The 26,769-nt window shown below is 36.3% G+C and overlaps 2 protein-coding genes across 2 annotated transcripts; both read right to left on the bottom strand.

The window, feature by feature from the left end:
- Window positions 1-1,422: 1,422 nt before the first annotated feature.
- On the bottom strand, window positions 1,423-5,882 carry SMG8 (SMG8 nonsense mediated mRNA decay factor). The gene is made up of 4 exons (XM_004684428.1): window positions 4,081-5,882; window positions 3,407-3,552; window positions 2,274-3,146; window positions 1,423-1,860 (listed from the first exon to the last, which is right to left on the bottom strand). The coding sequence occupies exons 1-4, from the start codon at window positions 5,837-5,839 to the stop codon at window positions 1,663-1,665; spliced, it is 2,976 nt and encodes a 991-aa protein (XP_004684485.1). The 5' UTR covers window positions 5,840-5,882; the 3' UTR covers window positions 1,423-1,662.
- A 5,887-nt stretch (window positions 5,883-11,769) lies between these two features.
- PRR11 (proline rich 11) lies at window positions 11,770-26,286 on the bottom strand. The gene is made up of 10 exons (XM_004685017.2): window positions 26,246-26,286; window positions 19,291-19,423; window positions 18,276-18,426; window positions 17,905-18,027; window positions 16,613-16,867; window positions 15,585-15,683; window positions 15,122-15,234; window positions 14,231-14,290; window positions 13,786-13,882; window positions 11,770-11,832 (listed from the first exon to the last, which is right to left on the bottom strand). The coding sequence occupies exons 2-10, from the start codon at window positions 19,416-19,418 to the stop codon at window positions 11,770-11,772; spliced, it is 1,089 nt and encodes a 362-aa protein (XP_004685074.1). The 5' UTR covers window positions 19,419-19,423; window positions 26,246-26,286.
- Between the last annotated feature and the right edge of the window lie 483 nt (window positions 26,287-26,769).

The raw sequence follows: 26,769 nt of genomic DNA, 5'->3' as shown, positions 1-26,769 counted from the left end.
ACAGAAAGCCGTTCTCCCTGGTAACCTCTGGAACTGACCTCCCCTCTCCCCACAGTCTCCAAAGTCCTGCCTTAGCTAAGCTTTTTAAGATGACATCTACAGTCACATGGGTTACTCAGTTACGCTGTGTCTCTTCCACGTATATGAAGGTATACATGGTATTATTAAGCTTTTTGGCTTGGCTTTTCTATTAAAAAAAAAGTCAAAGTAATCAGTTAGAGGTACTGACAAGTTTTCATTCTTATTTGTGAAGGAAGCAGAACATATGAAGAGCGCAAGTTCTGAAATCACAGTTCTCAATTTAAATGCTGACTTTGCTATGCCTTAGCTTGTGACCTTGGACAAATTAATGATTTTAGGGTTTAACTTGCTGACTTATAGAATGAGGATATCTATTTTGCAGTCCTTTGAGGACTAGAGACAATGTATGCAAAATGCTTAGTAAGAATGAATAAGATTATACATTAGTTTTCATATAAGTTCACATTCTCCTTTTCCTAATTAAACTGTAATAAAATGGGCATAAACACACACTCATTAAATTACAAGTCTAAGTTGGCTGCCAGTCACATTTCTCCCTACATATATTTGTTTATTTAAATGAAATTTTATTGACTTACCACTGTTTTATAATACAGTATAAACTGACGAGTAGAGTTTCATAGATGTGTATATATACGTCACCGTACCTACCACCAAAGTTCTAATGTCTTTAATACCATCATCATATTGGCCTCCTAGGCCCTTTGCTCCCGCACTCCTCTCCCTTCTGTTCTGGTAACCACCATATTTTTCACTTTCCTACATATTTTAAAGTCAAGACCTAAACAACTGCTTTAAGTGGTAGTAAGATGTGGTAAATACTGTGTTTCATATATATATTGAGACTAAAATCTCCAGTACTATTTGTTCAAAGGTCCAATATCAACATGTCTAGGGAGATATAATCAATTACAATACAATTTTTCTATATTAATTTATTTTGCACTTGTCTAATTGGTGAGATAACTTTTACCATATTGATGCTGGTGAACATTACTATATATTGACAAAATATTTCTATCACATAGCAAATTGTTTCATATTACAGAATTTTAAAGAATAAAGTGTGTAATAAATCCTGAATTTAAAGTTTCAGTTAAAACAACATTTTAGTTCAGATAAAATTCAGATTCAAAATATATTATCCCATCAAGTTCAAGAATAAGAGGGTATTAACATCTTTAGGATGGAATTCAGGTATCAGAACTGTAAACCAAACAACAGGACTTTTTAAACGATCAGTTCTAGATAATCTACTGGATCATCTTGTTTTGAAGCAGCATCTTAAGGAAAATTTTAGCAAAAACAAAGTTTTTACTCAACATGAGTATGTAATACGGTAGAAACATGTTTTATTAGAACAGTGAAACAGAAATAAGAATGTATTTTATGTCCTTTTCTAGAATAACCAGTGCTCAGTAGGAAGTTGTAGCTCAATTTACAGTAAGTATCAATAGTATCAGTAAACAATTATTGTCCAAATACTTAACTCCTGTAACCAAAACACATTTTGGATTCAAGAAAATACAATGTACACATACTAAAAAACACCTATACACACCAAAAACAAAAACAAAACAAAACAAAACAAAAAAACCAGCTCAAGTATGTTACTTGAGCTTACTGTGTTACTGCTTTAAGAACTCCACGGAGCACCTTGTAACTCATTAACTGCACATTTTCCTTTGGAGGGAAACAAGGTCCTCTCTCAGTCACATATGCATAAGGAAATCTCAAAACCCAGAGGCCATCAGGCGGGAGAGTAATTTCTTGTTTTTCTGGGTAGAACACTGGACATGGTGGTGGACCTGGCTGAACCTGGAAAACACAGCCAATGTAATTATTTTTAACATTTTTCACTAAGAACACCTGAAAAATAACTAAACAGTCTGTAAATCAAAGTGCTTATAAAATTAAGTAGGACTGGTCACATTTCTAACTCTAATTTGACTTTTCCTAACTCATATGCAACAGTACATTATGAGTCTCAAATATTATCCTGTTTCTCCAGAGATTTTTAAGTTCAATATCTGCCTCTGAGTCAAATGATGTGAACTAATGATGTAAACTAATACACCCATAATTCCTTTTCCAATAAACAGAATACTAGGTACAAAAGATATGTAAAATTAAGACCTATTTAATAAAAGTTTTATACTGAATTTTTCACAATCAAAACTGAGCATCAGCATTTTTGTTAGTTTGAGGACTGAAAGGATCATATTTCTTACCTGAGGCATTAGAATTATCTGCAAAGGAGCATCAGGAACCACAACAAAGAGCCTCATAAGTTGTGCATAATGTGGTTTTAGCCCTCTGCCCTGAGATGATGACAGAATATATAAGGGCATATCACTATTCAAGGCTTTTAAAGCGGATTCTTTTGGCCCACTTCCCATTACTTTCATTACTTTGTCAGGACCTGAGCACATAAATCTTCGACCTCTAGAGTCTTCATATTCAAAGCCCACAAATGCTCGTGCTAGATCATCTCGCCGTCTTCCTCTTCCCATTACTACAGCACTTCTCTTTCCAGGAATAGCTTTATTTGGAGCAGGCCAAGAATTTGTGTCTAAATCTCCTTCATCTTCAGCTCTAGTCCTGATGACAATGTCCCATGGCATAAGATAATTTGTTCCAGAAATGAAACCCTGTTGATCCAAACCTGTATGAAAGTTGTAAGACTTAGCAGGACCTAGTTTAACCAAAGACCAGCTGGAAAATTTGGGTAGAAGACCCTTAGGGCAATTTGAATGCAGCATGCCTGGGAGATACTCAACTGTGGATGCCTGTCTATCAACTAAATTTGGTCTTTTTTCAGTTTTTGCTTCTCCTTGACCATGAACTTCTGGATTATCTCCTCCTGCTTGAGGATCAGCTGGGTAAGTACCTAAGCTATCTGTGGATTGGCCTAAACTCAAAGCTAAACTCAAGCTTGTGCTCTCTCCTTGGGTTTGAGGCTCTTTTTCTTTAAGTTTATCAGCATCTGCATCTGGAGGGGCAGGAGAAGACTCATTTTTGGCAGGAGCAGGATCTGGAGTACTTGGTTCAAATACTGGGAAGTTGATATGATCCAATTTTCCACAACATTTTTCTTCCAGAAGCTATAGTAAAACAAGAACAACAACTTTAAAAAAAACCCTGAGAAATTTTTCACTTAACAAATTCTTCGTAACTGTTGAATACATTAATATATTACTCATTACAATGAATGAGTACGCAAATAAGTACATGTAAGAACTTTTTCCTATTTATGTATCACATTGTAATCATATTTGCTGTTCTAGATATTATGCTTCTGAAAATACATATGTTACTCAGATTATAATAAAAAAGGAGGCGGCAGAAACAATTTGGAGTTTACCTGATAAAAGTCATAGTTAGCTGCCTTGATATCAAAGGGATCATCTCGAGGTGCTTGTTTTCTCCCACAGTTACAGGTACCAGTGGATCGAGCTCTGCTATTGTGATATAGCACAGGAGGATTTCTATCAGCCTCTGGCTTTTCTCCTGGAATATTTAAGTCACTATTAATTTAACACATACAATGCAGAATCAAACTTATTAACTCAGAAATTTTTCCAAATTGTTGTTTAGAAGTGAGGAGAAAACACATACATCAACACACCCCAAACACAAAAACCTTGACTGAAGACAAAACAGAAGAACAGAAAATACACAAAATAATCTATATTTTTTCTAAGTAAATTTTATCATTACCATGGTGATCTTACATTTCATTACATTAATTTCAATTCAACAACAAAAAAAAGCTCCAAGATAAAAATGTTCATATGAAATTTCTGAAACTTTGTTATTTAATAATTCTCATTTACCAATCACCTCGAGTTCATTTTTTAAATATAAGAAAATAACTAGTAGGCATAGCTGATATTTTCTTTTTACAGCAGGAGAAAAAATGCTATAGCAATTTCTCTAGGGTTCTTTTTTAAAACAGTAATAGTGAACTCTCTTAAAACAAGAACAGTGACACCACCCAAAGTTCTGATTTTGAAATGCTGATAAAATTTTAGTTACCTGATTTAGGTAATGAGTGAAATTTATGTACACAGTGTTGATCAGTTAAACTCCTCTCCTCACAAAGTTGATGACCATTGCTCCAAAACTTGTAGCAGTCCTCGTGTAACTGCATGGCATATTTGTGAAAGGCTGGACCCCTTGCATGTTGACTGTATACTCGCAGAGCCTGGGCAAGCTGATTCTTATGGACAGTCATTGTGTAATTATGAGGCAAATTTGACTGATAGGCACTGTGAGCCATGGGTAAAGCTTTCTGGCACCGGTTCTCTGAAAATTTGGTGTCAATATCCAAAAACCCTTCCAACACTTTAATACTGCTTAAAATCTTAGAGGTTAGCTCCCCAGTAGGAGATCCCAAGTCTTCCTCTTTCCCATCAATAGCTACTTCATACAGTTTTGAAGCTGCAGAGATCCACTTCTGGTAAGTGGGAAGTTCAAAATGGGAAGGTTGTGGATTCCTGCCCACACTGTCATCAAAACCCTTCTTACTTAGGACTAGCTCCACATGCTGCCACAGAAACTCCCGAAGAGTGAAATCCACTAGTTGACCTGAAGAACTGGAACTGCTGCTGTCAATGTGGAAAGAAAGTTGCTGTCGGCTGTGCTGCCTCATCACCTGATAACGCCTGGGCCCAGAAAGGGGTGCAGGCACCAGCAAAGATTCTGGGTCCTTCACAGTACAATGACTTCTGAGTTGGTCCAGCAACATGCCAACTGGGTCCTCCTCTTGGCTTCCAGGAACTATGTACACAAAAGCTTGGTTGGCAGGCACAGTAAAGAGACAGTTGATGCTCTGATTAGTTAAGACACGACTCTTTCGGAAGATTCTATAGATCTGGTCTTCCAAGGCATGCTGCAGTCTCCTTTTGGGAGAATGCTTCTTGGGCTTGTCTGGATGAGCTGGGTCTTGGTTTCGAGGGGGTTCCACCTTTAGGGCTCCGTTGAGTTGAAAAAGGAAAAGGAGTCTAGGTGGGCAGGGTCGGCAGTTTAGTTTCCAGTCTTTGCCAACTGGACAATCCTTAATGGCTGTTTTGAGGAGGGGCAGTACTTTCTGTCTCAGTCCATCCAGGGCTCTGAATACTCGATCATAAGTGATGTCAAAGGAACAAGTGGGATGTACCAGAAGCAGTATGTGACAGACGGAGAAAAGATACAGGAGGCTGAGGCACTGCAGTTTCTCTTGATGCTTCCAGAACTCGTGCGCTTCTGCATGAGGTAAAGAGAGGCCACCTCCAGCTTCCCCACTCTGAAGGGCCCGACAAGCTCGCAGAAGCTGGGAGTTGTCACAGATGGAAGTGAGAAGAAGATATAGAACTTTACTTTCTTGGTTGTAATAGGCCTGCAAAAGGCTGTAGTCCTGGGAGCCTGGTTCGGTTCGATTACCTTCCGCGGCAGCTACACCTCCCCGAACTGGATCCCCGGCCCCAGCCCCAGGGTCTCCGGCTCCACCAGCCTCCCCGACTGCCCCAGACTCGGTGCTGACACGAGGCTCGGGGTCCCCAGGATCTTGGTGGCGAAAGAGAGGAAAGACCTGTCTGTCGCACACGGTATTCACAAGTGAGAATTTCTCGGAATTCAGTCGCAGAGCCGTCTTGCCAAAGATTCCCACCACGCAGATCTCATCCTCTCGCCAAGGAGGCTCCGGCCCACCAGCCGAGCTCCCTCCACCCTCAGTAGGGGATTCCTCGGGACTCTCAGTGCCAGTCCAGGCTGAAGCTCCCATTAGAAGCTCTCGCAAGCTGACAGGACCCGCCATGGTGCAGACACTTGGCTAGAGTCCATCCGGTCCGCTCTGTAAATCTAGCCGGCTTTCGTCCAGTTTTGAAATCCTTCCCCAGTGTCTTCCTGCTTTTCTCTGACTTTAGGTTCCGCCCTGAGCTCCTCTGTTCTAGTTTTTCCATCTCTACACCTTACGATTTAAGATTTTCCTTGTGATATCATAGAAACTGAGATTTGAAAAGACAATTGGAAGCAGCTACTTTACATTTCAAGGAATTAAAAAAACTGCAAAAGGGGAATGTTAGGTGACTTCCAAAAGTAGACAAGTAGGTCAGTTTAAGCTCTGAAACCTTGCTACACTAAATGTATTAATAGTTTTGCAGACCGTAAGAGGAAACTTCTTAGAAATGCAGAATCTCAGATCACAACCTAAAGCTACTAATAAGACATGCATTTCAACTAAGTCTTAGCTTTATACACTTTATTGTAAGAAACACCATTATAGAAACATCTTGTAAAGTGAACAATCTCCCTCCTGTATGAATATATTCACACAGAATATATATTCTTAATTGTTAATGATTGTTAATATATAATTAGTTGTTAATTGAAGGGAAATTGCTCACACACACACACACAAATATATATATGTATCTTCTTCACATGAATGTGAAAAGAAAGCCAGTATTTCGAAAAGCTTATGGAGTACAATAATCGTTCAAATTTTTTTCCAGGTTAAGGAAAATGTATACCAGAATGTTTAAAAGGTACTTACCTTTTATTTCTTTACTCCCCTTTATTAACTTTTTCCTTTAAAAATGAATGGGTTTTGGTTCATAGCAAAATAGAGCTGAAATTCACATATACCCCTGTCCCCACACAGCTTCCAGTACTATCAATACTGGCTCCAGAATGGTGTATTTGTCACAATATCTGAGCCTACTTTGATATTTCATTATCATACCAAAGTCGATTTGCATTATGGTTAATTCTTGATGTACTTTCTATGGATTTGGAAAAATGTATATGATGTATATCTGCCACTATGGTGTCATGTAAAATAGTTTCATTACCCTAAATCTATGCTGTACTCCTTCTATTCATGCCTCTTTTCCTGCTATCTCCTGGAAACTATTGATCTTTTTATTGTTTCCATAGCGTTGCCATTTCCAGAATGTCACACAGTCTTTCCAGACCGGTTTCTTTCACTCAGAAATTTGCTTAAGTTTCCTCAGGTCCCTTCCTTCCCTCTCCTTCCCCTTCTCCCTCCCTTCATTTCTAACAGGTTTTTTTAGGAAAAAGAAAGGAGAAGATGCCTGTAAGACACAAGTAGGCAGGAAGAATGGCTGCTCTTCCCCGTTTTTTCATGATTTGACAGCTCATTTCTTTTTCTTGTTGAACAGTATTCCATTATCTATATGTACCAGTTTATTCATGATCTACTGAAGGACATCTTTGTTGCTACCCAGTTTTGGGAATTATGAATAAATCTGCTACAAAACATGTGCAAGTTTTTTGGGGGTCGACAGTTGCTTTTATTTATTTTTTGTAAAAATTTATTTGTACATACAGAATTGGGGTACAGGCCAGAGGCTCAGGGGTGGCGAGAGGATTCACCAGAGACAGAGTGGGGAGCAGAACAGGCAGATCTACGTAGTACACTGCTGAGGGGAGCAGCGGGCGGGTCAGGAGAGGTCTGCCGCGCCATGTGGTCACCTCTGGGGCAGGTGGGAATCGAACTCATGTGGATGTGGCTTTAGCTTCACAGTGCTGTGCTTTAACCCACTGTGCCACCAGGGAGGGCCCTGCTTTTATTTTTAATAGCTATTTTCTACAATGAATACTTACTTTAATTTTTAGTAATATTTTAAAAAATACCTTCCTTGAAGAAATGTGGGAAAGCCTTAACTCAGTATTTTATTTAGTTGATTGCAAATTTAAACAGTGAGATTTCTTTTTTGAAAAACTCAAAGTAAAGTAGAAATGAACTTAAAATAATTTGTTTAATGAGTTGTTACATGGAATGCCAAATGACAATAAAATGATAAAGCAGATTAATTTGTATATGTCTCTATGTTAAATTCTTGTCAAGAATAATCTTATCTATATATGTTCTCATATACATGTGTACTGTAACACAACCTAACTCATAGAAAAGGACACAATGATGGTTGTCAGAAATGGGGGAAAGGGGTTAATGGGTAAAGGTGATCAACAGGTACAAAATTCCATATAAAAATAAGTCTGGGTATGTAATGCACAGCATGGTGACTACACTTAACAATGCTGTATTGTATATTTGAAAGTAGCTAGGAGAGTAGATCTTAAGGGTCATCATCACAAGAAGTATACTTGTAACTTTATGAGGAGACAGATACTAAATTTATGGAAATTCTTTTGATGTTTTTTAAAAGATTAATCTATCTAAGCTTCCATAAATTGTCAATTGATTATAATTTACTAACAAGAATTATTATAATTTACTATAAATTCTAAGAATTATAATTTACTAACAAGAAAGGTTCAGGGTTTTTAATGGTATTTAAATATTCTTTTATTTGTCTACTTGTTCTTTTTCTTCCTCTAATACTATATATCCATATTTTCTCTTTGAAAATAAATTGAAATAAGAAATGGTATATTTATCCACATAAGTTATACTGTAATTCTCAGCATGTAGATTACTTGCTATGTTCAGTATATGACTTTGCTGATTCTAACACCTTAACTTACAAATCTGCAAAAATGTGTGTTAACCACATACATTGTACAGATTTCCCAGGCAAACAAAATGTGGACAAAACAGATAGAAAAGACTCCAAAGAAAACAATAACAGTAAGAACTCTCCCTGATTGCATAACAAGTTAAAACACAGCACTATAAAGCTATTGCAGCCACTGCAGTATGAGTTCAATCCCCAGCCAGAGAGGTGACCCAAGTGGCATGACAGACCTCTTCTGACCCACCTGTTGCTCCCCTCAGCAGCGTATTTTGTGGATCTGCCTGTTCTGTTCCCCACTCTGCCTCTAGTGAATCCTTTTACCCCTCTGCACCTCTGGCCTGTACTCCAGTTCTGTATGTATAAATAAATAAATCTTTAAAAAAAATAGAACTCTCACACATTGCTGAAGAAACTATGACTTCATAAAACCACTTGTAAAAGCAGTTTGACATTATCTATCTAGAAAATAGAAATGCTTTCTAACTTGCAGTTCCACTCCACAACATTTTTAAAATTGAAATAACATTGCATATGATGTTCTAGGTGTGCATCATTAAAAACCAACATGTATATATGACATTAAATTTACCATTGAAAGTCTAATATATGTACAAGTTCAAGAATGTTCACATTGGCATGTACGGTATTAATAAAAACAATCTACTGTCTGTTAACAATAAAACATATTCTAAGTTCATTGAAGCATGATTTACAATAGCCAAATTAGAAAACAACCCAAATGAATGATAGATGAATGAATAAAAATGTAACATAAATACTCAGCTGTAAAAAAGATAAAACCTTGCCATTTGGGACAAATGCACAGAACTAGCAATTATGCTAAGCAAAGCAAGTCAGAAGGAGCAAAGTCAATACTGATGATTCCATTCATATGAAATATAAAGAAACAAAACAGAGAAACAGACAAAACTAAACCCAACAAATCCTGGGAAACTGAATTCAGAACCGAGGCTACCAGGATGGTAGCAAAGAGCAGAGGGACCCAGTACATTATGGGAGAAAAACCAAAAGTTGTTTATTTTCATTGTTCTTTACTTAAAATAGTCAAATGCACCTTGTTTGTTTTTAGTTTCTAGTTTTCATTCAATCTCAAACACTGGAAGCAAATGATCATAGTTTAATAAAACCAAAGCATGATAGGTTTCTCAAATGGATATAATATAAAACCTGATATAAAAAATAATAAAAGATAGTAGTAGAACACAGGTTAATACTGGTACAATGGCAATAGCAGCTTTAGGTATGTTTATAAGATTTCTATAGCTTCTTTTAAAAGAAACTTCATTGAACAAAAACAATCAAATCATTTAAATTAAATTGCTACAGTACATGGTGGCTTAGTAATATCATAAACATTGAAAGTGTCCCAAAAAATATTCTCTTACAAATACTTAACTGATTTATTCTCAGAACTCATTCCTTTTATTCTTACATAATTAAAAAAAGCTAGCAAGTTCTTTAAAACTTTTACTAGAAGCAGATACGTATCTTAACTTCATTTTCATCTTAATTTATGTTGTAAACATAATCATGGATCTCATGCAAACAAGACATTGTCTCCAGGTCTGCATTCCAGACTGGCAACTTTCCATAACACTATATTTGGCATCTAAAGCAGTATTATCTGTGGAAATGTAGACATTTCTGGGAAAATTCTAAAATGTCTTTTTAAATTTTTGCGCAGAAGAACAGGGGTATAGGCCAGAGGTTGGAGAGAGGTGAAATGATTCACCAGAGACAGATGGGAGCAGAACAGGTAGATCTACTGGAATACACTGCTGAGGGGAGCAGCAGATGAGAAAGGAGGTCTGCTGCACCATGTGGGTCAGTTCCCTGGCTGGGGATCGAACTCAGGCCATAGTGGTGACAGTGCTGACACCTAACCCCTAGGTCACCAGGGAAGCCCTAAAATATCTTTATAGCCTAAGCTAACAGGGATATGTCAAGGCAGAAAGTTCAATTTCTACAAACCCTGTTTCCTAACCATGAAGCACTGCTATCCCTTTTCTTGGAATTGCAGAGGAAGTCATTAACATTTTAGCTAATCCTACACTTTCAGTTACTCCCATCCTAATGAGATTTTCTCTTCCTCTGAGACACCCTGCACATTAGTGATGGGGATCCTAGCTGAATTAATAGTATTCAGTGCTAGGCAGACATGTCTCACAACTTAGTGCTTCCAGAAATACTTGACAATTTTGTAGAGGACTGATTGACAGGATTATAAAATTAAATATAGGATGCCCAGTTAAATTTGAATTTCAAATAAACAATGGACAGTTTTTAAAGTATAAGTATGTCCCAGGCAGTAGTTAGGACATACTAATGCTGAAAGAAAAACAAGAAACTATTCATTGTTCAATGTAAATATGTTTATACTTGCAAATTATTGTTGTTTATCTGCAATGCAAATTTGATTTAGTGTCAAGTATTTATATTTACTAAATCTGGCAATTCTGAACTAGCAGGAAAGAATAAAATCCAGTGATGTGTGTATTATTACAGTTTCTGAATTGAAACAGAAATCGGGTCTCATAGTAAACATATTTATGAACCTTAGAGAATCATTCATAGGACATTGTGGAAAATACAGGGTTTATGTTGAGTTCTTTATGAAATTTGTATTTAGCTTCAAGAATGTGGGCAGCAAACTCCTAAGTTGGGAATATCTCAGACTTCAGTGAACCAGATATATAAGTACCTACTTATAATACTAGAAACGATACATTCTAAGACTTCAGTGAAGCTTTTGTTTCAAATTCATTGGAACATAGTTGGGTTGGATAGGGGAACACTCTTACTTCTTAACTCTCTGTGGTGAACAGAGAACAAATATGGAGGTTCTTGTTTATTGATCAAATTTAAAGCACTTAATGAATACATGTGCTTTATAGACTGAAATACTTTTCTTTTGAATTACCCAAGAGTACCCAAGATGAATGGTAACAACATTATTTTCTTAATGCCATAAGTATACATACAGAGTACAAATTAGAATTATCTATATAAATTTGAACTACCTCTCCAATTCATACTGCGAAATTCCAGGTTAACCATCAATTTGGGGATTGTATTTTTCCATCTCTTCTTTTTAATTCTTCAAATGGAATGATATACAAATATACTTATTTATACATACCACACTAATTTAAAAAAATTGTCAATATTTTATGTGTATATTTTATGGATCATCATATGGAGTCCATCAGAGTTGGCATCAGTCTTATAGGTCAAAGTTGCCTGTGGAGAGTGGCACAGTTTGAGTTGGACTTCTAGGATGAGCCAGCTATTAAAAAAAAAAAAAAGTAATGATTATAATGTGTATTATGTTCCTGTGCCAAACATTCCTTCCTCATTAATAGAACCCAAATTCTGCGCAGGGCAACAGTGTATCCAGAGTCTATACACCACTTTCCCCAGCATCCCTGAAATAATCAGAAGTTCCTGGCTAGAACCTGTTTAGTAAAATGAGAGGTAGTTAGCTAGCACACATTTTCCCCCTTTCCCTTCTCTTTCTCTTGACTAAAGTATAAACATGAGCCTCTATGATGTATAGTCATTCTGGATCATGAAGATAAAAGCCACATATGAAGGATGGAATTGCATGGTGAAGCTGCTACCAGTTGTGGACTGCCTACTTCCCAAGCGGATATGTAAGTCAAAAAAAAAATAACCTCTAGTTGGTTAAACTACTATAGTCAGATTTCTGTAGCCAAGTGGAAAAAAAAACATATCTAATAGTAACTTAAGAATTAAAGAAAAAGTGGAAGCCTAAAGGATAGGTAGGGAAAGTCATTCTATACATAGTAAGTTTTCACTACATATAATCCCAGTAAGTGGTTTTTTCTTTTCTTTTTTTATTCAAGTGGGTATGTCTGAGCACAATATACAGCATAGGTCTTACTGGTGATTTTTATTGTTTTGCTCAAAATGTAGGTTTGTTATTTATTATATTCTCATATGTTAGCAAATTACCAAACCCACAAAAGTAGTTGTGGGGTGGGACAGGGGCACGAAGGAACCTAGAATTCAACAAAAAAAGGAGGTGCTTATACTTCCAAGTATGCCTCTGCCCCCCATAACTTGGGATATCACCAAGGAACATAAGCTACAGTAAGTCATAATGCTTCAAAAGGAGGTAAGAGGAACCTAGTCATATCTCCACATAGTACCTAGGAGGACCAAATTGGCCAAAAGGAAATGAAACTGTCCTGCAAGAGGCACTGATTCTTAATAAGGGAACAAAATGAGAACAGTGTGGGATGGAAGAGTAGTCTGTAATGTGTCTCTGCAGCCAGAGGGAAGTGGAAATGTAAGTTTCATAGCCAAAAAGGCCCAGGGTGTTCTTCTGCCAGTACTCTACTGGGGGTGGCAGAAGAATAGCTGCTCTTCACAGATCCAATGATAGATCTGTGATCTATCATGAAGATGACTGGAACAGTGTTTGGAAGAAATAACACCAGGGTCAATTAATATAATGATGGGATTTGGTAGGGGGGTCATACTTGCAGGTGACAAAGAAAAAAACTGCCAAGACCTTTTCCTAGCAACTCTGCATGAATAGTTCCTATCTGTACTTGTCTTTCGTTGTTACAGGCAGTCTGGCTCATTTTTATTTCCTTAGCTAGGCATATCATTCCCACCATGAGAACGTTGCTTATGCTATTCTTTTTACCTAGAACTCACTCCTCCTTGATATCTCAGGTGGAACCACCCCCACACTCCATAAGTACCCTTCATAATTAATGCCTATTCATTTCAGTTTTCACCTGTATCTTCCTAAGGGAATCCTTCCTAGATTAATCTAGGTTAGGGTAAGTACATCTATGGGTTCCCACAAGAACCTTGTTCTTTTCCTTTACATCATTTATTTTAATATAAAATTACACAAATATATGAGTATTTGATTAATGCCTATTTACTTCACTAGAATGAAAACTCTAAGACAGTGAATTTGTGTCTACTTATTACGATATCCAGCTACTCCAGCACAGTGTTTGGCAAATAGGAAGTGCTTAGTAAATAATTACTAAAGGAGTTAATAAAATCAAACATTCATTTCTAAAGTGGAGATAATAATGCTACCTATTTCAAAGAATTTTATTAAGTCTAAATATGTAAGTGATGTGAAATATAAGGTATCGTTTAAAAATATTATTTAGAAAGTGGCTTTAGATTATAATTCTAAATAAATGATTTTGAAGAAAATAAACCAAAATTTCTTTTTCTAATAGCTTACTTGAAATTTTTTCTTCAAGGCTCGGGTCATTACTGGGGTCAATCCAGTTCCTGTTTCCATATTTTCTTTATTGGTAAGTGGTGTTCCACCTGGGCTTCTGCAAAAGTTTGAAGATATGAGGCATTGTGGATGGTTTCACTTAATTACTTTTGTAAATAAGAAGAACTAGGGTATAGCACAGAGGTGCAAAGGGTGATTCCATTCACCAGAGACAGAACGAGGAGCAAAACAGGCAGATTGAAATATACTGCTGAGGGGAACAGTGGGTGAGATAGGAGAGGTCTGCTGCACCATATGTGGGTCACCTCCCTGGCTGGGATCTAATTCAGACCATAGTGGCAACTGAGACTTAACCCCTAGGCCACCAGGGAGACCAAGAAGCTGTGTTTTATGCCAACTTATCAAATGAATTTTAAAAGTATAAATAAACATAAGTGTGTATTACCTCTCCACATCAACTTTCCTAAGTAGTTTCCGCAGATCTATTTGACTCTTACTAGGAGTACTGATAAAACAAAGATATAAAAGTTAGTTTACCAAGGTTTTCTTATTCCTCAAAGTAAAGCAGTCATTTTCATAGGCAATATCCTAGAAATAAGTTCTATTTGTTACATTAATGAGTAATAGTAGATGTTAACAGGGATGTAAGGTGATTTAATCACCTTAATAGGTAATACTTCTGAAATCAGTAATTACTTATAAAAGAATCCATCTTAGAGAAAACTCAGCTCTGAATATAGATGATGGACAAGTATGCTCATGAAAGAGTTATAGAAACAAAAGATCATTAACAACTTAAATGTCCCAATATGGGATTTTTAATCTATTAAATTTACATAAAAACTATATATCTAGAAAGACTCAAAATAATATTTAAACTAATTTTTAATAAGATGGATGAAAGTTCATCACACATAAGTGAGAAAAGCTAGCTTTCTACAATATGATTTCATGTAGATAGATACACACATATATATCATCCTTGATTCTAAGACATGTCAGTTTTCATATTTTATTAATTCTGAAATCAGGTTGCCTTTAAAATAAAATATAAAATGTTTATAGTAACTACCTATCTGTATTCAAATCAATGGTACATCTTACAATAAGCAATTAAGTATATTTCTAGAAAAATACTAGAATGATAAACAATAGTATGATAACATTGGCTATTTCCAATGTTAGAATTATTGGGATGATTTTATTTTCTTTAAACTTTGTTGTAATTTTCAATGAGCCTATATAGTTCTTGTTACATCACTCCCCGCCCTGCCTGTCCTCCTCTCCAATTGCCCCTTTAAATAGTAGCAGAGAATGACATTATGCAGTTTCTTACATTAAGACATTTGTAACTCGAGTAGATAACATTTTGGAGCTGGGTTTCAGGGTAACCTGTTGCAGGTCGGAGACAGTAACTAGTGGATTCCGTGCCGTTGGTGATGTTACAAGCTTTAATTGTAAAATGAGAAGTTATTAAAAAAGCATATTTAAAACATTCAAAATGTAAATATGTTAAAAACAATGAATATTTGCATGTTGAGTATGTGTAAGCTCTATCCAGTATACTCAGTACTAAATTTTTATTCAAAAATATATCTCTACCTGTTCAGACTAATAATGGCTGATAGATAAAATTGCCTAATGAAATAAATATGGGATATAAATTTAGCTGTGGAGATCCAAAAGTACCCAAATAAAAGAATACTCTGAATGACTTGTATACATAGATGTAATTTTTTTTCCACAAAGACAACCAGGTTAAGAGCGGAAAGCCATGTTTGTAATCAATGAGATCTTACCTTCTTCCTTTCATCAAAATTCTGTGTCTTCTTCAATTTCACAGTAAGTAAATCTTTAACTGTTATCTGCATTGGTGCATCTTTTTTTAATGGTCCAGCCTTAAGATACATGGAGACGTTAGAATTCAGTCTGGAACCATGACGTCTAGTCAAATACAAATCTAATCTTTAAAATTAACTCTTCTTTACCCTAAAAAACTATCTTGTTCTTTCAACTATGCCAAGAATGGTCCATTTTCAGTGCCAGTGCTTGTTAAAACTATGAAAAGGAAGTTATCAAAATGTAAACTTTGATATTAAATGAGATGGACTAGTTACCTATAACTATTTATTTTCCTTATAATATAGGAGTTGAGAGCTTTTCAAATCAAAGTCAAGTTCTGCCTGAACTACCTAAAAAGATGCCTCAGTTCCTATAGTGCAAGAATACATGGTTGAAGAAGTATACCTTTGGCAAAACTAACAACAGACTCTGAATAGAAGTCAAACATTTTAAGTCAAATGGATCCCTAGTGAAAACTCAGCAGATTTTTTTTTTAAAGGGCCATGCCTATTTTAGCAATTCACAAATATTCTGGTCCTCTTGGCAGATAAACTCGTATGAAAACTGGTTTTCCATCCTAATGAAATTCTACTCTTGGATTCACCAACTCTTTTTCTCTGATTTTATTCACTAAGTCATTTTCTGTTCTTAATTTGGTTTCTCAGAGAGGTTTTCCTTTTGGTAAAAGGTAAGCTAAGAAGTTGAAAGGAATCTTCCAGTCTACCGGGTTTCATTTTTTTTGGGGGGGAGGGGCGTCCATTTTTTAATCTTAAAAGACATTCACTTTCATTTCTAAATCTAGCTTTTTAAAGTTACCAAGGGACTGAATTTTTAAAAACACAGTAACTGTCATAATTAAGGTATGGCAATAGAACAGAATAATTGCTTTCCTATCAAAGTCCTGGCCCAGCCTTAAAAAAAACCACATAGCTTTATTTACGTATTACACACTAACCAAAACAAATCTTATTAAATTGTTTCCTACCTGAAGTGCTTTGGTGAGATTGGTTTTTCTGAGCAGCAAAGGAGCTATAGGTGCTGGAGGAGGAGGGAGTGGGGGTGGTGGAGGGGGTGGAGGTGGAGGAGGAGGAAGAAGGCTGGCTGGCTGTGGTAGGGTGGGAGGAAGAACAGTGCAGGATTCTCCAGGGGTGGTTACAGCATTGGCAGGAACATTTATGAATTGACCACTCATGTGACATATTTGACCACAAGTTGAACAGGGAGAATTTTCTGAGATGGTCTGGAAGAAGACATTACATTTGACAAATGAGTAACAGATTAATTTGGTTTTTGCAGTTGAGAGTCATCAAAGTAATACCTACATGTATTGAGTGCTTTGTTGGTTTACTCTATGAATTATGTTATTTTCTTACTTATCACAAACACATTTATTCACTCCTATATTTTCTCTGTGTGTGCCAAATGCCAGGCAGTATGGATCTAATGTTGCCCTGTCTGTTATTACAAGGACTTGACAGTCTGGTGAAGAAGACAGACATTAAATATACACAGGACAAAAGTACTCAATGAAAGTCATGAAGTTCTTTGTAAACATGAATGGTGAGAAGTATTGGGAGCAATAACCATAATCTCAAGGACAAACTGAAACTTCTCAAGGAAAGGAAAAAGAGTTTCCAGTAGTAGGGAAAATACTTAATATAGCCAAGAATGTAGTATATTCAAGGAACTGATAAAAAGACCAAAGGCTAGAACATAACCACTCTGAGCTGAATGTTTTTGAGGGTGATCATTTAGTTCACTACCAGTGGCATTCCCAATTTTATAGATGGGGAAACTCAGGCCTACAGGAGTGAAGTGATTTGCCTTTTTCCCTCTGGCTGGTTCAACTTGAAGCATAAATTCTGGGAGCAGGAGTGAAATGCCAGAAGCTTTTCTTCAAAAGACTAATCAATGAACACATTGTTTATTCCTTGAGCTTTTGACATTGAGAATAGGGGATTTTGGAGAGAGTGGATATTTACAGTTTGATTTTTCTGCCTGTATCAGTGAAGAAAAATAAACCTGGTAGCCCAACACAACCTGGAACCAACTGACAACCAGGAGTTTGGGAAATACAGCCTGCAGGGGTCCACCCCCTTAAACCATGGAGCAGAATCCCCAACGTTCAATGAATAGATCTGAGGGGAGGGGACAGGGCCTAGCAACTGCTTATAGTCATTTTTCTTTCTAATAAAAGTATGCTGGGAATCTTATAAGAGAACAATTCCTTCATTCCGTAAATAATCCCTGGCTTGCCTTATATTCAATAATACCAACCTTCAGTGCTTCCTGGAGTTTGCATAATTCACTTTCCAAAATGCAAAACCGTTGTTTGAGACTGTGAAGTTCTCGGTGGCAGAAACGAGATGGAAAGATAGCATCTTTGAGTACTTCTAAACTCTTCAGTGGAAAAAAAAAAAAGCTTGAATTGATGAGCAATATGATAGGAACAAGAGAAAGGGACAATTAAGTGGCTTGATGTGTATTTTGTAGAATGCAAGCTGACATGACCCCATAATTTCACTTTATCTGAGCTTAGTCTGATAAAATGTGCTGTGCTAGCCTGAGAACACACACACCCACATGAACACATACAGAAAGTGTGCCGGAAAACTATATTACACAGAGCAGGAATGGCAAGTACACACCTGGGCTATACAGTGCTGGCACCAGTTGTACAGAGACCATACTCTATTAACCCAAAGTTTTATTGTATCTTTGATGCTGGGAAATTTGAAGTTCCAGGATGATCTTAGCCAGCTTCTGCTAAGGGGTATATCTACTGAAGAAATAACCACTCTGTAGAAAAAAAAAAAACAAAAAAACAAAGAAATTAAAAACTCCTACTCTTTCTAATCAAACAAACTAGATTTTTGTTTGTTTTTAAAATTCTTGTTCTTCTTCTACCTTACATTACCATCATTCTCCCAAGAAAGTGACAGTGAGAGTATAGGGACAATTGTAGAATGTGTCATGCATTCTGACACTGTGCAAACATTGTGGTAAGTAACTTGCATAAATATTGTCATGGTCAAAGCCTATAATATATTTTATTTCAGGAAACAAACAAACAAGCAAAAAAATCCCAAGACCCAGAAGCTATTAACTTCAATATGAGTCCATGTTTGCTGAGCTGAGCAATGAGTGTGAAAAAGAACCTTTAATCACTACAAAAGAACCCAGTAAGATTGTTCTTCAGTGGATAATTAACACTGTGTTTTTATTTGTGTGAGATGGAGAATAAGTTCATGGAAAACTACCAGATTTCTAATTAAATAAGCTAATTTTATAGTATGGGTCTGGAGAAAGGATATCTAGAGCCAACTTCTTCATTGAGTACTGGGATCAACTTACTCAATAAGTATTTGTTGTTACTTATTAGTAATATAAGATATAAAATAAAACTCTAGCCTAATGGAATTTATAGCCAGGATAAAACAAAGGAATACACAATTCCTTTCTTTGAATTCTTATAGTATAGATTCAAGTTGCTCAGTTAAAGGACAATTTTTAGTGTAACTACATTGCAAATGTTACCTGAGACAATATTACACATTTTTTATTGTTTATTCGAAATTCAAATTTAACTGGGTATTCTGTATTTTTATTTGCTAAATCTGAATCATATCTTTAATATTTTCTCTCTTCCACTTTGTGCCTTACCTTTCAGGTGAAGGTGGTGGAGGTGGGGATATAATTAGCTTGGATTGAATGTGAGAGGTTTCTTTTTTTCTGAATAATCTTTTGGTTCTGGATTTTAGCTTTCTTCTTCGTTGTTTGAACTTGCGCATGATTTCTATAAAAGTTAAAAATAAACATATAGACATAAATATATAGTTCAATACTTATATTTCACAAAGTGAACAGTCTTGTAATGGCCACATTGGTTAGAAAATAGGTCACTATGCTGTATCTTAGAAGTGGAGAAAAAAATGAAACCTAAATTATTTTAGGAGATACTCTGGCTCTAATTTTGTTTTGTATGCCTTGCTTTACTTCATTAAATCAAGTGAATTTTTCTTTCTTAAAACAGAGAAAATGGGATAGTTGAGTTATGGTTAATTATTAAAGAAAAATAAGTTTCTTTACTAGAAGCTTTTAATGTAATAAGTGGACAAAACAAAATTAACCATTTATTGATGCCCATTCATTTTTAGGTACTTTAACATATATTTGCTCATTTAATTACTTCAGTCCTGTAAGGTATCCCCAACAAAGGGGATTCTTATTTCTATTTTATATAAGAATAAACTGAAATTTAGAAAGATTAGGTGATCTGCTCAAAGCAACGACATATGAGGACCAGACCAGTAAGTCTCCAAAGACCATGTTCTTTCTAATGCATTGTGGTATAACGGTAGATTAAATAGTTGATGTACAGGTAGTAACAATTATCCCAACCTTAACATATCGTTGCTTCAAAACCTTCACTTTAAAACATTCTAAAATATGATGTAGTATATTTATATTCTAATCCAGATCTTTTTCTGAAAAAAAAAAAAAAAAATAAGTCAGAGAGAGTTTCCTGTGAAGCTCCTGAAGGCAGTGCTGGTTGTAGTTGTGGCTACCTTAGGAACAAAGATGTCCTTATTTCAAGGAACAAAACTGAAAATGGTCTCAAAGGTTGGGCCTCCTTCCCTTCAACTTTCTTTGAATGGGAACAATCAGCCTTTAAAATACACATTCATTCCACTTGTGTTCACCCAGTAACTTTCGAGTACTTGGTATGCGGCTCTACACTCTCTCAGATTCCACTGATTAACACTGCTCCCCTCCCATCCTCAGTGGGTTGTAAAAAACAGAACCGGCCTAGTTCCAATAGCTCTGACCTTGCAAAGGGAACCCCTAATGACAATAGGTGGCAGCACATATGTCAACAGACCTTCTAGGATTTAAAGTTACTGATGGTATCTTTTGAACTGCTAGGTCTCAAATTAACAGAATGATTTTCTTAACTATTCCTAGAGACTTTGGAGATATGCCAAAAAGCACTTAGCTGACTCACCTTTAGTAGGTCACTTTTCTTCCTACTGAAACAATGAAAGAAGGCCAAACAAGGATTATCAAAAATAAAGGATGTTTAAAGAATTGATTAATTCTTTACAAAAAACTAACACAAAACAAAATTACCCTGAAGGAAGATATTTTAAAGCCTCAGAAGCAGCAACCTTCTACTGAATAAAAGGCTAGACCTCATCAAATACATGCCCATAACCTACTGTGGAGAAATGTCACTGGAACCCTCCATCCAAGATCCAGGGTTCATTGGTCGGGTTCCTCAGAAACTAACATTTCCTTGGTAACTTCTCTTTTTTCCTTCCATCTGTTCTTACATAGCATTCCTCACTTTCTGTTCCCTCTCTCCACTGGAAGTCTTGTCAGAGATCAAGCTGACTCAGAAAACTGACTTCCTTATTCCATTTTTCCTATGCCCACCAATCCCTAGTTTATGAAAATAGACTTTAGAATGGAGCAAGATACAAGGTATAACTCCTCTCCAGGAGTGTGCTGGGAGTGAAAACAACTGTTGCACTTTCAAGACATCTGTGAGTCAGTTGTTGAGCACATCAACCATTATAAATAATCATATAATTTGAAATTAAACAGTTTATACTTTAAAAGGCAATTAATATATAAACTCATCATTTCCTAATAATTTTACTGTTATCTATACTCTTGATATTGATTACCTAGACAGTGAAAATGCTATAGAATGGTGTGTTATTGTTGACTTCTTCCCAGTTCCCACGTTTAGTGACTTCACATTGAAAACCTGAAACTGGCAATGGGAGTAGTTACACCAAAGATATTATAAAACACTACCAAAAAAAGCTTGTACTTATTATTTTGTTGTGTGTAAAGAAAGTGACTTAAAAAAAGAAACCTTAATACAGATTACATTTTAAAAGTGTATTTCGGGGGCCCTCCCTGGTGGCACAACAGATTAAAGCACAGCACTGTGAAGCTAGCTGCAGCTACTGCAGCATGAGTTCAATCCCCACCCAGGGAGGTGACCCACATGGCATAGCAGACCTCTCCTGAACCGCCTGCTGCTCTGATCAGTGTATTTCAGTCAGTCTGCCTATTCTGTTTTTCACTCTGTCTCTGGTGAATCCTCTTACCCCCTATACCTCTGACTTGAATCCCAGTTCTTGTATGCATAAATAAACAAATATTTAAAAATATGTGCATATATACTTATTGCATATTTATCAGAATACTACTGTTGCCCTCCCTTTTATAATAATATGAAAAAAGGCATAAAGGTATGAAATATATATAAACCCATAGGACAAAGATGGGGGCAGGTATTACTGAAGATGATAGACATCAACTAAATTATGGGAAATAGAAAGCAGATAGATGAAAGGTAACTGACTTGACAGAACAGAGGAAAGCTGAGTTTTGAAGTGAAGTGAAATGGGAAATCAAGAACAATCTCCTCAAATGAAAGAGTACCAAAACTCTGGAAAAAGAACCTAAAGCTATGAGATAAGCAAACTGTCTGAAGAAGAATTCAACGATAATGGTTATAAAGATTCTCATTAATCAAGGGAGAACAGATAAACTAGATAAATTAAGGAATATTAACAAACAGTCATAGAGCATAAGAATACAATAACAATAGAGAGCAGCAGACTGTATAAAGCACAGGAATGAATAGGTGAGTTGGAGGAAAAAACAACACAACTCATCCAGACATAGCAGCTAAATGAAAAAAGAACTTAAAAATAAAAATAACTTAAGATACCTTTGGTACAATTTTTTTTTTCAGAATTTCATTGTCAAGAGATTCCTTCCTTTCTCTCTTCCTCCCTCCCTCCCTCCTTCTTCCTAAGATTTATTTATTTTGCATACTGAACTGGGGTATATGCCAGAGCTTCAGGGGGGGTGAGAGGATTCACCAGAGACAGAGTGGGGAGCAGAATAGGCAGATCAACAAAGTACACTGCTGAGGGGAGCAGTGGGTGAGACAGGAGAGGTCTGCAGCACCATGTGGGTCACCTCCAGGGCGGGGATCCGGCTCGCACAGAAGTGGTTAAGGCTCCTTGCAGTGCTGTGTCCTACCTGTCCTACCCTGTTGGCCACCAGGGAGGGTCATCTTTGGTACAATATTAAGAAGAAGAATGGTAGTAAAAATTAACTAATGATACTTAAATTAGTCATGCAATTGTAACATGGAACTAGGTAATAATGATGTAAAATGAGACATTATAAAGATGAATGTGGTAGGGAGAGTAAAAAAATGCACAGTTTTAGATTGTGTTGCAATATAAATAGTTATCAAGTCACTACAAGTCGATATATACATAAGGTCTTCTATGTGGCCCTTACAGTAATCACACAACAAAAAATTATGGTAAAAATACAAAAAAAAAGAAAGAAAGAAAGAAAGGAAAATGAACTTATGCATTACTAAAGAAAAACATCAAAGGAAGAGAGAAAAAGAAAGGAACAGAGAATATCTATAAACCTGACTAGAAATCAACTAGCAAAATATCAATTAATATATACATATCATTTTAAATGTAAATGATTAAACTCTCCAATCAAATAACATAGAATGACTGCATGGATTAAAAAAACATGACCCATCTATACATTAAGCACAGTATCAGACTAAAAACAGGCACACAGATCAATGGAATAGAATTAAGAGCACAGAATTAAAACCACACATATATGGATAATTAATTTATTACAAAGGAGACAAAAGTATATAATGGAGAAAGGAGAATTTCTTCAATAAATAATGTTGGGGAAACTTAGCAGTCACATGCAAAAGGATGAAATATGGTGTACTATCTTACACCATATACAAAAATTAATTCAAAAAGGATGAAAGATTTGAACATAATAACTGAAACCATAAAATACAAAAGAAAACTTTGGTGATAAACTCTGATATCAGCCTTAGTGATGTCTTTGTGGATACATCTCCAACAGCAAGAGAAACAAGAATATAAACAAATGGGAAGGCATCAAATTAAAAAGCTGCTGCACAGCAAAAGAAACCATTGTTAAAATGACTTCTAAAATAGAAGATATTTGAAAACCATGTATCAGACAAGTAGTTAATACCCAAAATATCTAAACTCATACCACTGAACAAAATATACAACCCAAATTAAAAAATTTCAGAAGATCTAACTAGGCATCTCAGAAAGAAGACATACAGATGGCCAACAGACTGAATGGCTATTATCAAAAAAACAAGAAATAATAAGTGTTGGATAGGTATGGGTAAAAAGGAACCCTCATGCACAGTTGGTATGAGTGAAAATTGGCGCAACCACTAAGGAAAAGAGTTTGGAGCCTCCTTAAAAAAACTAAATAGAATTGCCATATGATTCCATAATCTCACTTTTGGGTATTTACTTGAAGAATATGAAAACACTGATTTGAAAACACATATGTACCCTTACATGCATTACAGCATTATTTACAACATTTAAGATGTGCAGTAATCAAAGTTTTTGACAATGGATGGATGGGTAAAGATGTAGTGTATAAAAGTACAATACTATTGAACAACACTCACACACAGAGATAAGCTCTCGCCATTTGTGATAATATGGATGTAGTTTGAGGAATTATATGAAGTGAAATAAGCCATAAAGAGAAAGACAAATGGTCTCACTTACCCAGCATCTTTATATAATTATTAGTCTTTCTTCATATTTATATATTAGAAAAGCTCATGCCAATTGTTTTGGAGAATGTTCCTCAGTTTGGGTTTGTCTGAATCTGCTGCCTTCAGTCTTTGCCTACATTGTTACTAGAGTTGGCTTTTTAAAACAAAAACAGAATCCTGAAAAGTAATTGATGTTCCTTGTCTACCCACCAGATTAATCAAACTCCTCAGCATGTGTTCCAGAGTTTTTCACAATTTAAGTCCAATGGTCCTTTGGGCCTTATCACTCATCTGATTAACAGTTTGTACTGCAGGTATAACAAACACCAAAAGCAAATATGTGTTATCAGCCTTGCTTCCTTGTGGGGTCATTTATATAACCTTCAATATTCTGTTCTTTATTTCACAGATAATTATTGAGAACTTCTTATCTACCAGGCACTATAAAGAGTGCTCAAATACAATTCCTATAAGACCAACATAATCTCTGTCTATGGAGTTTATGCTGGTGGAAATCTCTTGGTTTCTATGGGATTTTACACACATTCCTTTTATAATCTTTTATTAAAGATTTATTTAATCATACAAAAACTGGGGCACAGGCCAGAGGTGGGGGTGGTGGTGAGGAGATTCACCAGAGACAAGAGTGGAGAGCAGAACAGGCAGATTGACTGAAATACACTGCTGAGGGGAGCATTGGGCAAGACATGAGAGGTCTGCCACACCAGGTGTCACCTCCCAGGCCAGGGATTAAACTCTTGTTGTAGTGGTTGAAGATAGCTTTATAGTGCTGTACTTTAACCCCTTGCACCACCAGGGAGGCCCTCCTTATTTATAATATTGATTATATTACATTGTAATGTTTGTAATGTATATCCCTGTTTGTATCCCCTGGACTGTAAACTTTTCAAAGGTAGAATAAATTTCATTCAACTTTTGTTATTCCAGACCTAGAGAATATCACCAAGTATTTCATTCAATAAATGAATGAAAAAGTTAATTCCTGCTCATAGTTAACTAGTTAGTGTTAGTTAAGGGCTATGCTTGAATTGCAGAGGAAAATTTGTAATTCTTCAACTCACACTACATCTTTAAGTGGTTAAAAGATGGGTAGAGAACTATTTCTAGTAGGAGATGCAATAAATAATGAGTAAGAATCACAAGCTTCTGCAGGAGTCCGCACCACTGCTTCTATTAAAACCCCACCCTGCAAAATGATAAGCTGTAGCAACAACCTAAATGGCAATTGCATTTCATTACCATCTTTCTAAAAGACATTTTATGGCACTCTCTTACTCTCCCATTAGCAGCTTCAGTTTAAAAGTCAATTTCGATTACCAGTTTAATTGATTACTTTTGAACATCTGAGGGCTATCTCTGGTACTCGTTTATATTTAATTTATATTTTAAGCTGAGCAGCATTTTATTTCTTTAAAGAGATTGCAACTTCCTAAAGCCTTGGGTAGTACAGTATTTAAGCACATTTTAAAAATTGACACTCACAGAATCGGACGATATTAAGTCAAAGAACCTAGTAACACTCCCCGACAAGAAAAATGTATTCACGACTTAATGTGCATTAGAGTTACTTGGAGTGAGGGGAGGACGGAAGTTACGGAATTCTTATTTTAAAAAGTCATACTAAGTTAGTAGGTCTAGGTGGAGTCCGTTACTTCCCATTTTTAAGTGAGACAGACACTGTTGGTGCAAGGACCACAATTTGAGTGGTAAAGATGTAAAGAAATGTGCAAAAGGAAGATAAATGCCTTTCTCCAAGACATATTTTGCAGAGTGTTAATTAAAGAGTTATAGTTAAAGTAGAGCCAGGCGATCACTCTTCCCTAGCTTCAACCCTTTCCTCGCTCCATCTCCCCTCAGAACCACAGCCCTCACGTCCCGTAAACCGTAAGAAAACAAACAATAATAGTACCAGGTACGAAAGAAGCGAGTCTGGGTAATAAAAGGAAATCTCCTTGCACTTACTAGTCTGAGAACCCGGGGATTAAATGGAGTCCCGTTAGCTGTCTCTCTCTCTCTCCATAAAGAAAAATTCAAAATTAAAACTTCATCAGAGAAGGACCAATGGTTGCACCGGCTCCAAATGATTCGCTCGCGGGGTAGCGTAGGAGCACAACCGGCTCTGATTGGTTGATATAGCACCACACTCTGACCAATTACAGCCGAGGCGCTTCCCGTATGAATAAGTGGAAGGCGGGAGCGGAGGGGTGGGGAGGCTTGAAAGAAGGTGTGTCGCTTCCCCAAAGCTGTCTGTGGAAGCGTTTGTGTAATTGGTTAACTCTTTTTCCGTTTTCACCAATCGTAAGCTCGACTCTGCGGAGTCCTAATGATCAAATTGAAAGTAGAGATGCGGATTCAGCCAATGGAAAGAAAGAAATGTACCACAGCCAATCCTCCTGAAGCGTTTTGTGTTTTTGTCCAATACGAAAAGGTGTTTCATAAGGAGGGGCGTTACCCAGTCGCCAGTGGGCGGGAGCTGGAGAAACGGG

Source organism: Condylura cristata, unplaced genomic scaffold, assembly GCF_000260355.1.
Source record: "Condylura cristata isolate star-nosed mole 26May11 unplaced genomic scaffold, ConCri1.0 scaffold00017, whole genome shotgun sequence".
NCBI lineage: Eukaryota > Metazoa > Chordata > Mammalia > Eulipotyphla > Talpidae > Condylura > Condylura cristata.
This window is presented reverse-complemented; position numbering and strand designations above follow the sequence as displayed.